This window comes from Rhipicephalus microplus, chromosome 3, assembly GCF_043290135.1.
Source record: "Rhipicephalus microplus isolate Deutch F79 chromosome 3, USDA_Rmic, whole genome shotgun sequence".
Taxonomy (NCBI): Eukaryota; Metazoa; Arthropoda; class Arachnida; order Ixodida; family Ixodidae; genus Rhipicephalus; species Rhipicephalus microplus.
This window is the reverse complement of record NC_134702.1, coordinates 245885397-245900973: the sequence shown is the minus strand read 5'-3', so window position 1 is coordinate 245900973 and position 15577 is coordinate 245885397. Positions and strand designations below refer to the sequence as shown.

At 51.7% G+C, this 15577-nt stretch overlaps 1 protein-coding gene across 2 annotated transcripts; it reads left to right on the top strand.

Moving 5' to 3' along the window:
- Positions 1-2702: 2702 nt before the first annotated feature.
- LOC142804201 (uncharacterized) lies at positions 2703-7128 on the top strand. Of its 2 annotated transcripts, none has more exons than XM_075890881.1 (2): positions 2703-4293; positions 5359-7128. In XM_075890881.1, exons 1-2 carry the CDS (start codon positions 2973-2975, stop codon positions 6942-6944), a joined length of 2907 nt encoding a protein of 968 aa, XP_075746996.1. In that variant the 5' UTR covers positions 2703-2972; the 3' UTR covers positions 6945-7128. The 2 variants fall into 2 exon arrangements, with proteins under 2 accessions (XP_075746996.1, XP_075746995.1); XM_075890880.1 differs by having other exon boundaries at positions 2704-5574; positions 6502-7128.
- Positions 7129-15577: the final 8449 nt, after the last annotated feature.

The following is a 15577-nucleotide window of genomic DNA, read 5'->3' as shown; positions in this document are numbered from 1 at the left end:
AGTGAAAGGGCCACGAGCGCATCATGAGTGCTCGTGAAAACTCCTCTCAACAATCCAACTACTGGAGACGCTCGTGCTCCATCCCCTAAGGCTCCACAAAAGGCCTCACCAGTCTCCATTTGGACGCCGAAACCAACGCTTAGGATGAATCCAAGCGACTACGTGATCGTGGTCAAGCTGCGGAACACAATGGTCCCAGGACAGCGTTTGAACAAGGTGAGCTTGGCACTGCCACTAACTCATAGAAAGGCTGCGCATAAATTACATCACTATTTCTCCCAATGGGGAATAAAACATCACCGTCTCTGGCACGCAGAATAACGAGGTGATTCAGAAACTGCTGTCGGACATTTGAACCACTACCAGCAAAGGACCACTGCCACTTTGCAGTCACCTCAAGCTCACCGGTTACGTGTGTCCCAGCGTGATTTCTTTACACCACCTCGAAACCACAGCGTCCCTGAAACATAGTGTGCAGTGGCGTGGTGGGGAACTACTCTATGCGTGCAAGCTGGGGAACTCCAACGTAGCTGTGTTGACTTTCGCGGGAAGGAATGTTTTGCGTTTCGTCAACTACAACGCAGAACTGACTCGCGTCAGCGAGTACTAGAAAACAGTGCCTGTGCGCTACCTCTGTGGCGTACTGGGGCACCTGGCGGATACCGGTCCCAACCCGGTCAACGAAAGATGCGGCTTTTGTGGCCAAAACATGAGCGCTGATCCTGCGGGGATGGCCCCCACGAATGGAACCCAACGTACATATTCTGCGGGAGTCCGCACCTCACCGGCTCCTGCGAATGCACTGAAAAATTCATCAGTCTCCAGTAAACAATGTCCAGAACATCGGGGATCTCAACAAACCTGAAGCGCCGGTTGACTGACAAGGTGCCAACCCCTGGCAACGCAGCAATGGCAACGCTACCACATGGTGGGGCGGAATTTCCCGCTCTAGGCACTCCACCTGGCAACGCTGCACGCAACCAATTCAAGGTAGGCAGTTTGGCGGTGTTCACTTCTTCTCACTCCCCTCCAATCTCATCTCCCACAAGTACTGCCTAAACACAGAAACTCGGGTGCGAGCTTGTCCTTTCGCAATCTCAGAACAAAAAACTAGCCAGCGAACTTGACTTTCTCAGAACCAACGCCACTACTCAGCCCGGCTTGAGCGACGACGAGGAAAACATAACCAACAGAGCGATTCCTACTACTGTATAGAGGCACGTCGCGGCCCTAGAAACCCAGGTGACCGCAGTAGAAACACAATTTTCTGACCTCCTCAAAATTATTCATGACATCTTCACGCGTCAGATTGAGACTGTCATCGTACAGATGACACAAACTGTAACTTACATTATCCAAAAGTAGATACAAGACAATGCACGCATGCTTAAGTGCTTAGGGCCCATTAAAGACGTTAACAGGCCCTCAAAATTTAACAGAGCAACACCAGACAAGCCTGACTTTTCTGAAGACTCCAGCACGTCAGTACAGGGCGCCAGCAAACTGAGTAGTCTTAACAACACAACCCCACCCTCCATCTGCGATCATGACCCCCAACAGTAGGTGTCAGCCAGAGCAACTCATCCGCTTTTACTAACACATTGGAACTGTAGAGGTCTCAAGAACCACAAAAAGCGGGCTTTTTTTGCCTCTATGTTGAGACCTTTTAGTTCCTCGTTGCCTTGGTTGCCCTTAGGGAACGCGGCGTTGACGTCAAACTCACAAACTACACCACATTTCAACACAACCCGGAGGCATGTGTACTTGTTAAAAAGCAATATACCACCCCGGAAGTCACACTCCCAACAACACCGCCTTTCTCACACACGATGCTGTCGGGGCTTCGCATAGGGTCATCTGACCCACCTGTACATATTTTAAACATTTACTGTTCCCCAAAGCTTGAGAACGTCTCGATCAGCGAAACGTTCACGCAAGTGATGCAGGTGGCAGGAAGGGACCCCCTCCTGATCGTCGGCGACTTAAATGCCCCGAGCATGCTATGGGGTTGCCCGCTAGAAGACACACGTGACACGAAGCTTGCGTAACTTCTTTCCACACTTGTACTCGCCATGCACACTGATCCCGTCAGCCCTACGCGTGTAGGCAACTCTGTACGACGAAATACTTGCCCGGACTTCACAACTACACGTAACATACTCCGTGCCGACTTGCTGAACACACAGGACGCTCTCGGTAATGATCATTGTGTATTAAACACAACTGTGTACATGCGTTCCTTAAAACGCCCACCAACGCAAGGCCGTGTTCCAGACTGGACGGCTTTTTGCACCTCTCTACTTATCTAGACCCCTCCAGACGAGATACGACACCTGGTCCAAATCACTGCCGCCTACACTAAAACAACAAAAATGGCTGATACAGCTCACGGAAACTCAAACGAACGTGAACAACCAAGTCCTCCATCTTTGGGGGGTCCACCACAGCCTCATTAAACAATGTAAAAACAGAAACATAGCAGACGCATCAAGAAACGCATCCTAGAACTCACGAAGCAAGCTGCGAAATATGCTGCTCAGCTAGCCGACACTAACTGGGTGGACAGGAGCGACACGGCTGCACGCCAGATGTCTGGTCGCAACACGTGGCGCCTGTTTCGCGCTCTCACAGATCCAACACAAACGTTGCGAATTGAAACACAAGTGTTGCGAACTGAACTCTCCTACTTCTACGTCCCCCCCCTTTCCCCCCTTCGTGTTTCTGTCGATGGCTGAAGCGATAGCCATTCCCGCCCCCCTTTTCCCCCTCTCCCTGCTTCGTAGATGAAGCTACAAAAGAAGCTTGCGCGAAACAATAAACGTTCACTCGTTGCCCTAGTCTGCGGTTGTCTGCGTATGCTTGCCGTGGCTGCCCGGCTAGCTATGTAACAGTGGCGACGAAGTCGGTTTTCGCTACCCACGGTACCTGACGGACTACGAGTCCTGGCGTCAGACGAACGAGGACCGACCACGATGGCCTCCCTGCAGTTGCCGGATTACGACGAAACGAAAGATAAGTGGAAGCCTTACCTCGTCAGAGCAGAAGCGTATTTCGAGGCGAACAGTGTAACGGACCCGGCTAAGAAGCGAGCACTACTAGTTTCGGCGTTGTCTAGTAAGTCGGTCGAGGTGCTAGCCGGCAGAGTAGCCCCGCGTGCACCAAATGAACTGACATACAAGGAAGTCGTTCAGAGCTTGAATGAGTATTATGACCCTAAGAAGCACGAGATAACGGAAAGCTACAAGTTCTTCAATCGCTCACAACTTCCAGGCGAAAGCGTTAGCGCATTTCTCGTTGCTATTCGCCGAATAGCAGACAACTGCAATTTCGGCACGTCTCTTGACCGCATGCTTCGGGATCGCATTGTCTGCGGCGTACGCTCCGTGGCACTGAGGAAACAGATGTTGGCAAAAAAGGATTTAACGCTAGAAGAAGCCGAAGCATTGGCACTGTCTGTCGAAGCAGCTGAAAATGGTGCCGAAAGCATGACCTCAGAAGCTACGCCCTTGCTTAAGCTACGCGCGTCCGAGGCCAACACTGTTAAAACATCTCCGACTCGGCACGCGGCACAGCATTGTGATAGATGCGGAAGCAGCAAACACGACGGCAACAGCTGTCGTTGGATTAGAGCAAGGTGTTATCGCTGCGGACGTCATGGGCATCTCGCAAAGATGTGCCGCACAACCGCCAGTAAGAGCCGCGTCGCAACGCATGCAGTGGAGGGAAGAGCTTTGACTCTCGAAGAAGCCGTAACTGAAGACGACGATAAGGACGAGACACATATATGGACCTTACTTTCTGCACGAAAAAGCCGCCTCGAGCCGCCGATAAGGCGCAGTTTTTCATGGAATGGCGTACAACTTACAATGGAAGTAGATACTGGCTCGCCTGTCTGCGTAATTTCCAAAAACGTGTTTGACAAGCATCGCGAACAGTGGCCAGCGCTTAAACCTTCTCAGGTGAAGTTGTCATGCTACGTTGGACCACTCCCAGTGATGGGGGAATTGCAACTTTGTGTGCAATACAGGGCCGTCTCAGTTTACTGCCGTCTTATTGTACTGAACTGCTCGGGACCTAACCTGTGTGGCCGGGATCTGATTTCCTTGCTCCACAGAGCGGGGGTTCCAGTTTTGCAGCCGTCGGCACAAGACTTGCTACACTCAACGCCAGAACCCGCTGGGGCAGTTCACAACATTGTCGACGACTACCACGACGTTTTCTCCAAGGATCTTGGCCTGATCAAGGGGCCTCCAGCCACATTGCAGCTGAAAGAGGGAGCGGTGCCGAAATTCTGTAAGGCAAGATCCATACCTTACGCTCTAAGGGACAGGGTGACGCAAGAACTGGACAGGCTGGTAGCCATCGGTGTACTTTCACCAGTCCAACATTCCGATTGGGCCACTCCCATCGTGCCGGTACTTAAGAAAGACGGAACTGTTAGAATTTGTGGTGACTTCAAAGCCACCCTAAATCCAGCCTGTACAGTTGAGCAGTACCCTCTCCCAGTGATTGAAGACATGTTTGCATCTCTAAACGGCGGGGAGTATTTTAGCATTCTTGATTTGCGAGATGCCTATAATCAAGTTCCTTTGGATGAAGCCGCAAGGAAGCTCTGCGTCATTAACACGCACAGAGGCTTGTTTTCGTATAATAGGCTTCCCTTCGGAATATCCTCTGCTCCGGCTATTTTTCAAAGAAAAATGGATGCAATACTGTCAGGTTTGCCAGGGGTTCAGGCTTACCTTGATGATGTACTGGTTTCGGAGGCTCGTGGCGATGGGAGTGAACGCCTGAAGAGTGTGTTGCAACGGTTCCGTGAACACGGAGTTAAGCTAAGGTCTGATAAGTGCAGCTTTAGACAGCCTTCTGTCACATATCTCGGCCATCGGATAGACAGAGAGGGTCTTCATCCCACAGAGAAAAATTTGGAAGCGATCGCTCAGGCACCTCGCCCACAGAACGTGGCGGAGCTGCGTTCCTTTTTAGGAATGCTGACGTTTTATGCCAAATTTCTTCCAAATATGTCCACTCTACTTTCTCCGCTCAACAAACTTTTGGAGAAGGGCACAGTATGGCAGTGGGGGCGGCAACAAGAAGCTGCCTTTGAGAAAGCAAAAGACAGCCTAATGCAAGCTCAGGTTCTTGTTCAATTTGACCCGTTGAAAGAGTTGAAGCTCGAATGTGATGCTTCCCCTTACGGTGTGGGCGCGGCGCTTTTTCACACGAGTAACGGCATGCCAAAACCCATTGGGTTCCGATCCCGTACACTGACGGCCGCCGAGAAAAATTACTCTCAGCTGGAAAGAGAGGCCCTGGCTTTAGTGTTTGGCGTCACTAAGTTTCGTGATTACCTTTTAGGTCGCCAATTCACTCTCGTGACGGACCACCAGCCCCTCTTGAGCTTGTTGCAATCCGACCGCCCGACGCCACCCCTGGCTGCAGCACGTATCCAGCGCTGGGCACTGTACTTGGGTGGCTACCGCTACAAGCTGCAATACACGCCGGGAAAACAGTTGCTCAACGCGGACGCCCTGAGCAGGCTGCCACTGCGGTCTACGGAGGCTGATGACGTGGGTGAGCCACCGGAATATGTCCTCGCTCTGGATAATTTTGACGATGGCGTTATCACAACACGGGAGCTACAGCAGCTATCGGCCACAGACCCCGCAGTAACGGCGGTAAAGAATTGTATATTACATGGCTGGCCCAAAAGTGCAAAACAGCTGGAGGAAACGAGGCGGCCGTTTTTCGACCGCAAACTAGAACTGTCCGTAGCCCATGGTCTAGTGTATTGGGGGCATCGCGTAGTGATACCGGAAAAAGCGCGGGACCGTCTTTTGAAACTGTTGCACGAGACCCACCAAGGCTCGTCAGGAATGAAAGCAGTGGCAAGGTCAAAATTTTGGTGGCCCCGACTAGACCGCGATATTGAAGCGCTTTCAGCCGGCTGCACGAACTGTGCCCAAAACATGCCAATGCCGGCAGCGGCACCACCAGTAAACTGGCCGAAAACCAATGAAAAATGGTCGCGGCTACATGTCGATTTTGCCGGACCCATAGCAGGCAAGATGATTCTAGTTGCAGTAGATGCCCATACCAAGTGGATAGAAGCCGTGCCAGTAAAGCATGCCACCACAACAAGCACAATCACCTGTCTGCGCGCCATGTTCAGTCGATTCGGCGTCCCGCGAACCATTGTTTCGGATAATGGGACACAGTTTTCTAGCCAGGATTTTGCTACGTTCGTGGCAAAGAACAACATAATGCATCTGAAAACGGCGCCCTTTCATCCACAGTCTAATGGAGCGGCAGAACGAGCAGTGCGTACAATAAAGGATGGACTTCGGAAGATGAGGGAGGGTAATTTGGAGGACAACCTTGTGCGGCTCCTGTTCAACTACAGGAGAACACCACAGAAGACGGGAAAATCTCCGTCAGAATTGCTGCTAGGGTTCCAGTTACGTTCACGATTGGATGCGTGTTTTCCCTCAACTGTTGCAGACTCGCCGCCGGCATCAGATGACTGGGTGGTCCCCATAGAAAGCAACGTGTACGTGCGGAACTACGGTGTCGGAGAAAAGTGGACACCAGGGCGTGTGCAGTCCACTGCAGGATCCCGAATGGTGACCGTCCAAACTCCTCATTCTGTAGTCAGACGCCACGTTGACCAAGTGCGCCCTCGACAAGCATCGCAGTCCCCATCGCCGGGCTCTGCATCCTTATCAGAGTCTAATATGTCCATGCTGCCGAAACGATCGCCGGGGCCCTCAACTACAAGCTCCACCGTGCTGCCTCCAGAAGCGCTCACTACCGCAAGCCCCCACGACCATCCAGTGCCAACCATGCCACAGGCCGGTCCTACACAAGCGGCGACCCCAAGCGCGGAACCAGTGCTTCGGCGTTCTACCAGACAACGCAAGCCAGTACAACGGTTCCATTTTTAAGAAGAGAGAAGTGTTGCGAACTGAACTCTCCTACTTCTACGTCCCCCCCCTTTCCCCCCTTCGTGTTTCTGTCGATGGCTGAAGCGATAGCCATTCCCGCCCCCCTTTTCCCCCTCTCCCTGCTTCGTAGATGAAGCTACAAAAGAAGCTTGCGCGAAACAATAAACGTTCACTCGTTGCCCTAGTCTGCGGTTGTCTGCGTATGCTTGCCGTGGCTGCCCGGCTAGCTATGTAACAGGTTGCCCGCTAGAAGACACACGTGACACGAAGCTTGCGTAACTTCTTTCCACACTTGTACTCGCCATGCACACTGATCCCGTCAGCCCTACGCGTGTAGGCAACTCTGTACGACGAAATACTTGCCCGGACTTCACAACTACACGTAACATACTCCGTGCCGACTTGCTGAACACACAGGACGCTCTCGGTAATGATCATTGTGTATTAAACACAACTGTGTACATGCGTTCCTTAAAACGCCCACCAACGCAAGGCCGTGTTCCAGACTGGACGGCTTTTTGCACCTCTCTACTTATCTAGACCCCTCCAGACGAGATACGACACCTGGTCCAAATCACTGCCGCCTACACTAAAACAACAAAAATGGCTGATACAGCTCACGGAAACTCAAACGAACGTGAACAACCAAGTCCTCCATCTTTGGGGGGTCCACCACAGCCTCATTAAACAATGTAAAAACAGAAACATAGCAGACGCATCAAGAAACGCATCCTAGAACTCACGAAGCAAGCTGCGAAATATGCTGCTCAGCTAGCCGACACTAACTGGGTGGACAGGAGCGACACGGCTGCACGCCAGATGTCTGGTCGCAACACGTGGCGCCTGTTTCGCGCTCTCACAGATCCAACACAAACGCGCATGGAAATTTAACGTCGCTTACATAAGGCCATTAACAACTTTACAGGAACTATAACACAGCTGGCACTCACGCTCAGGGACCGATACCTGTGCACCACAAACGATCCCTGGATGGCCGAATACGCATTCGCAGACAAAGAAAACACGCAGTTGGACAACCCGTTCCAGCTTCAGGACCTCCGAGCGGCCTTGCGTAAGATGAAGCGTGGTACAGCACCTGGGCGTGACATGGTTACGCTGAAACTCTTGGCCAATCTTCTCGATGCAGCCTACGCCACGCTCCTCAAATACATCCATAGTGTTTGGGACGGCGAAACTCCTCTCCTTCTGGTCTGTAAATCAGCTCTCGTGACCTTCATCCCGAAGGCCGGTAAACCTATTGACGTGAAAAACCTTCACCCCATCTCTCTCACGTCTTGTGTCACCAAGCTCACGGTGACGATGGTGCGCGGGACTCTCTGAGTTCCTAAAACACAGCACATTTTTGCAGACACCATGTTGGGTTTCCGCCCTCAAAGTCTGGCCAGGATATACTTCTCCTGTTCCACCATGTTACATTAGATCCTGTTGAATGTCCCCAGAATTACAAGGTAGTCCTGGTCTTAGATCTTAAAGGGGCATTCGACAATGTGAAGCATGAGGTAATCCTTGACCTCCTCAGTCAGACTGGCTGGGGTTATAAAATATTCAATTATGTTAGACAGTTTCTTACAGACCATCAAGCCTAATTACGCATAAAAGATGAGGAACATGGGCCCTACGTCATTGGCTCAAGGAGAACACCTCAAGGCGCGGTCCTCTCTCCCCTTCTATTTTTGACACCATGCTTCATCTTCTCCCCATATTAGCTTTTCTACCATAGATACATCACGCTCTTTACGCGGATGATATTGTTACGAAGTAGTGGGCATGGCTCCGCTGTCGTAGACGAATCGATGAAGAAGAAGCGGACTCCGTGCACGAGATGCTAGCAGTCCTGGGGTGTCACACCTACCTGTCAATATTAGAAATACACTCTTTTCTCTCTTCGTGTGTTTCTAATCTCCGTAAAAAAGTGGAAGACGTGCTGGGTGATGAAGCGCCATACAACGGAGCTCCGCAGTGGTCGTCAAATTGGAGTTTCCAAGATGGAACATGGGACTGATCCCACGGCCACCTCTCCATCAGTCTCGGCAACGCCTGCACCATTCATGGCAATGCCTCCACCGGCCGCACCTCCACCCACGTACGTGCTCACGCATCCGAAGCATCCAGGAACGTTCTGCGGTACGGACGAAGTTGATGTTGATGACTTGATAGGTGACTACAAACGTACCAGTGTGCTCAGCCGGTATGACCCAACTCTTATGCTGGCCAATCTGCTGTTTTACCTGAAGGGCATGGCCAAAGTTTGGTACGAGAACCACGAGGAGCAGAGCGGCAGTTGGGACACATAGGACACATTCAAGGAGAAGCTTCGCAACTTATTTGGGAAGCCCATCGGTCAAAAGGCGGCTGCAAAAAAGGAGTGGTCTATACGTGCTCAGACGTCTATAGAGCCGTATATCTCGTATATACAGGACGTGCAGGCTCTATGTCATAAAGTCGACAACGACATGTCTGAGTCTGATAAGGTTGGCCACGTCCTCAAGGGGATAGCGAACGATGCGTTCAACCTGCTAATGTGCCGGAACTGCGCGACCGTCGAGGAAATTATTCAGGAATGCCGGCGTTTTGAACTAGCAAAAAGCAGGTGTATTTTAGGATCATTCACTCGACTGCCGAACGCCGCTGCGACGTCCTCCTGCAAAGATGGACTGACCTCTCGTCGGCAGTCTTCACCAGCGTCTGAAATTACGCGAATCGTCCGTGGGAAATTGAAGAAATTACACCTGCTCTTCCCACCAACGGCCACGTCGATACCTCTGTTCACATGGTACAGTCGATTTTGCGGGAAGAACTCAGCAATTTGGGCTTCGATGTCTGCGCCGTTGCTCAGTCTCGCCCAAATGGCTTCCGTTCAAGGTCGCCACCTCGCCCCAGGTCACAGCCCCAGGAACGGTCTTATCCACGCTCTCCAAATCCGGCTGAATGGCGAATGCGCATGATCGGCCGATCTGCTTTAACTGCCACCGCATAGGTAACGTCACACGACATTGCCACAACAATTGGTCTTCGTCCGAAACACTATAACACTGCTCACCGTGCCGACAGCTACCACCTTTTCCAGCCTCCTGCGCCGATCCCCGACAACTACCGCCGTCTTGCACCCTTCGATTCCTACGCCTTCGGTGCCCCTGATACGCAGCACAGCCGCTCACTGTCACCTCGGCGTCATCTCTCTCGTTCACCACTTGGACGTCGCCCGTCCTCCCCTTCTCTACGACGATGGCCGCCCTCCCAGCTCAATTCTTCTCAGGGAAACTAAGCGGTGCAGCTCTTAGAGGTGAAGCTGCATCCTCGATACCGACCTCACATCTTCTCCTTGTCCTGCCAACAAGACGAAATTTGATCGACGTAGACGTTGACGGCCTGACTGTTTCTGCACTTGCTGACACCGGGGTGCATATTTCTGTGATGAGTGCCCGACTTCGTCGCCGCCTGAAGAAAGTACTCACACCGACTGCTCCTGGCATTATTCGTGTCGCCGACGGAAGAAGTCTTGCCATCACAGGAATGTGCACAGCACGCATCACAATCACCAATCACCCAACATCTGTTTTCTTTGCAGTTATTGAGCAGTGCCCCAATGACCTCATCCTTGAATTGGATTTCTTGTCCATTCATGCCGCTCTCATCGACTGTGCAACCGGCGTTCTCCAACTTAAACTGCCTCGACAAGGGGCTGTGCCGTCCTCACCGCCACACCGCTTGTGCGCTGTTGCTAATGTTCGGCTGTCACCGCAAGGCATCACGTTTGTGGCCTTAGCGCTATCACCAGCTCTTCCTTACAGTGACTACACAATGTCTCCATTAGCGGATGTGCTCTTGGCCCAAAGTATTGCTGTGCCGCATACCATCGTAACTATCGTGGACAACTACGTTCAGCTTCCACGCCTCAACTTTAGTTGTTCAACCCAAGTTCTCCTGCAAGGCGTTTCGTTAGGCCATGTTTTCCCACTTGATGCATGTAACATCGTGGCATTAGACCTTGAAAACTGCTCGTCCCCTATTGCAGCCAGCCGAGCAAACGCACCTATCGACGAAATCACGATGATGACTGCGCCTGATCTCCTTCCCCGTCAGGCTGCACAACTCCACCACGTTCTGACCACCTACCAAGATATTTTCAACATCAATGACCGCCCTTTCGGTCAAACGTCCGTCGTGGTGCGTCATCAAATACATACCGACGATGCTAGTCCTATTAGACGGCGACCATATCGTGTTTCCCAGTCCGAACGCCAGGTCATACAATGAGAAGTCGATAAAATGCTCTCCAAAGAAGTCATAGAGGCCTCTCCAAGTCCATGGGCGTCACCTGTTGCTTCAGTCAAAAAGAAGGATAGCAGTTGGAGATTTTGCGTTGACTACCGTGCCTTGAACAAGATAACCCGCAAAGACGAATATTCACTGCCACGAATCGACGTCGCCCTTGACAGCTTTCATGGCGCGCGATTCTTCTTATCTATAGATATGCGTTCGGGGTTTTGGCAAATTTCTTTCGACGACTTAGACCAAGAAAAAACTACCTTCGTCACACCGGACGGCTTCTTTCAGTTCAAGGTTATGCCTTTTGGTCTGTGCAACGCCCCGGCAACGTTCAAACGCATGAGGGACTCTCTCCTCCATGGTTATAAATGATCCGTCTGGCTTCGCTACCTCGACGATGTGATTGTTTTTCCTCAACACTTGAAAGCCACCTAACTCGTTTGTCGACCATTCTAGCCGTTTTTCCTCTAGTGGGGCTCCAGCTGCACTCGAAAAAAATACAATTTCGGCCGAAAAGAAATCACGGTTCTTGGTGATCGTGTAAGTGCTGCTGGCGTCTGACCAGACCCTTACAAGATTAGCAATGTCAAGAACTTTTCTCCGCCTTCTTTTACCAAAGATGTTCGTTGTTTTGTGGGCTTATGCTCATACTTTCGACGTTTTATACGCAACTTCACTACAATTGCGCGACCGCTAAATGATCTTCTAAAAAAACGTGCCCTTCTCGTGGGGTCAAGACCACAAAGCTGCGTTTTCTACGATGATCAACCTGCTCACTTCACCACCAATATTGGCTCACTTCGACTCGTCTGCGATGACTGAAGTTCGCACAGACGCCAGTGCTCACGGCATCGGCGCCGTCCTCGCTCAACACCAGGGGTCAAGCGCGTGTAACTGCGTATGCCAGCCATCTTCTCTCTACATCTGAGCGAAACTATTCGATAACAGAGCACGAGTGTCGTGCGTTAGTCTGGGCTGTAGCGAAATTTCGCCCCTACTTGTATGGCCGGGAGTTTTCAGTTATTACGGACCACCGCACTCCGTGTTGTTTGTCGTTGCTCAAGAACCCAACTGGTCGCCTAGGACGCTGGAGTATCACTTTGATGTAATTTATAAGTCTGGCGGGTTACATCAAGATGCCGATTGTCTCTCACGTTATCCGTTGGACCCTGCTAGCCTCGCTGTCCGTGAGAGCAATTCTTGTGTGCTCACCATATTTGATTTGCGCGACATCGGCCCAGAGCAGCACCGGGACGCAACCCCCAAGACGGCCATTTAGTGAGTATCTTCAGGACATTCCGACCCTTCAGTCCGTCAAAATGTCCTCCGCAACTAAATTCTGTATCACCACAACACGAAGCCTGATGGGCCAGAGTTTTTGTTATTTATTCCCCGAAACCTGCGTGCCACCATTCTTTAACATCTGCATGACGCTCCGACGGCAGGACACCTGGGTTTTTCACGCACCTATTACCACGTGCGGCAACGGTTCTTTTGGCCTGGCCTGTATAAATTTGTGCGCCGCTATGTCGCTACCTGCGAGCGCTGCCAGCGTCGCAAACGTCCTGCTCTCCGTACGGCTGGCCTGCTTTAACCTATCGACATTCCACCGGAACCATTCTACCGCGTCGTTCTCGACTTGCTCGGACCTTTCCCAACGTCCGTGTCAGACAACAGATGGATCGCGGTCGGAACTGACTATTCGACGAGATACGCTATAACTCGTGCCTTGCCAAGTAGATGCGCTACAGACGTCGCAGACTTTCTACGGAATGACGTTATTCTGTGGCATGGGGCTCCGCGCCAGCTTCTGACGCATTGTGGCCGCTGATTCCTCACAAAACTTATCGACGAATTCCTGCATAGCTGCTCTACCGAACATTACCTTACTACTGTCTACCATCCCCAGACCAACGGTCTCACAGAGCGCCTCAACCGAACTCTTACAGACATGTTGTCATGTACGTCTCTGCTGACCACCGTGACGGGGACGCAACGTTCCCCTACGTTACGTTTGCATACAATTTGTCAAGGCATGACACTGCGGCTATTCTGTGTTCTTTCTTCTCTACGGCCGCAACCCTGCGTTGCTATTCGACACACTTTTTCCTTCTGATACTGCCGAACCAACAGTGTATAAGTAGGACGTTGCTTATTGAGCCCGCGTCGCACGCCAAATGGCACACACTAGACTCAGTGTTTCTCAGGCCTCACAAAAAGTCCGCTACGATGACTCGCACCACAACGTCGAATACCCTGCTGGCTCTCCCGTCCTACTTTGGACGCCGCATCGGCGTAAAGGCTTGTGCGAGAAGCTCCTTCCACGATACACTGAGCCCTACAAAGTTATTCGCATGGTCACCGACGTCGACTACATCATCACTCCCGTTCAACCACAAACATCTTCTGCCACACCACCTACTGATGTTGTTCATGTATTGCGACTAAAACGCCACTATACGGCCAGTCCTGATTGAGTTAGTGGCACTGAGACGGCGCTTCGTCCACCGGGGGCGATGTTACGAGGCAGTAGGCATGGCTCCGCCGTCGTAGACGAATCGATGAAGAAGAAGCGGACTCGGTGCGCGAGGTGCTAGCAACTCAGGAGTGTCACACTTACCTGCAGATATTGGAAATACTATGAAGTCTCGGTCTGGATTACCTTTTATTAGGCCCGAGGAACCGGCAGCCGACAGCTACGATGAATGAGCCAAGATGATGATGCTACGCCACAACGATGAGGATGCATGAGCCACACATGATAATGATGATAATGTACCGGTGAAGAGGATGCGTATACTAAATGCCCACATCAATTCCCCCCCCCCCCCCCCGTGAAAGCGGCCAGTCTGGCCGCGGCAAGTCAAGGGGACAAAGAACGTCGCATGAAGGGCTTCATGCGGGAGACATGGACGACCTCTGTAGTTCGATAACGGCGATCTGCTGGGGCTACAAGTGGTGACACGCGATAATTCACTGGTGAAGTCTCTTCAAGAACGGTGTACGGCCCAATAAACCGAGGCTGAAATTTGTCGCACAAACCAGGTGTGCGAACAGGCGTCAAAAGGAGCACTTCGTCTCCAGGTTGGAAGGATACATCACGATGCGATTCATCATAAAGTAGCTTTCTGTCTTGCTGGCGGGCCTCAGTGTTTATACGAGCTCGTTGGCGGCACTGTGCGAGTCGTGAAACGTATTCCTCTGAAGAGGATGGAGATGAATTCGCTTGGCAGGTAAAGAAGGAGCCGTCCAGGAAAGAAGTAGGGGAGCGTCCATAAACTAGGTAAAATGGCGAGTAGCCGGTTGTTCGCTGAATGGCCGTATTGTAGGCGAAAGTGACGAATGGTAGAACAACGTCCCAGTTTTTGTGGTCTGGTTGAATATAGGCGGCGATCATGTCAGCAAGAGTGCGGTGGAATCGCTCAGTGAGGCCGTTAGTCTGGGGATGATAACTAGAGGCAGTCTCGTGAGTTGTGCCGGAGGCCTGAAGAAGTTCATTCACTAGTTGTGAAAGAAAGGCCCTTCCACGGTCACTGAGCAACACACGTGGAGCACCATGACGCAGTATAATGGCTCGGAGGATGAAATCGGCAATCTCAGAAGCTGAACCCGTAGTAACGGATGCCGTCTCGGCGTAGCGCGTCAAATGGTCAATGGCTGTTACTATCCACCGGTTTCCAGCAGCACTGACTGGGAGGGGGCCATAAAGATCGACGCCTACAACTTCGAATGGTGTGGCTGGGCACGGAAGAGGCCGTAGTTTACCGGCGGGAGCAGATGTTGGTAGTTTTCTACATTGGCAGGTAGTGCAGGACCCGACGTACCAAGCTACACTAGTGGTAATGCCTGGCCAATAAAACCGACTTCGAAGGCGATCGTAGGTTTTATGGTAACCAAGGTGACCAGAAGTCGGATGGTCATGAAGTGCCCTGAAGACTTCGGACCGAAGTGATCGGGGTAGAACGGGAACCCAGCGCTGACCGTCAGGATGGTAAATTTTGCGGTACAGCACCGAGTTGTCCACTTTAAATTGCGAGAGTTGGCGACGGAGCCTTGCATTAGGTGGACGGGAACTGCCAGTGAGGTAGTCTATAATACGTCGACAGTATGGGTCAGCCAACTGTCGAGAAGGAAAATCGTGCGGGTCGTCCGAAGGCAGCTGGTTCATAGAGGCCAGAGAGGAAACCGCCGTAGACGTGGACTCCGAGGGCGTGTTGTGCAAATCGATGGCAGAAACCCCGAGTAGAGTCGCTGGTAGTGGGCAGCGAAAAAGAGCGTCGGCGTCACTATGCTTCCTGCCACACTTGTACACGATCTGAAAATCATATTCTTGGAGGCGTAGA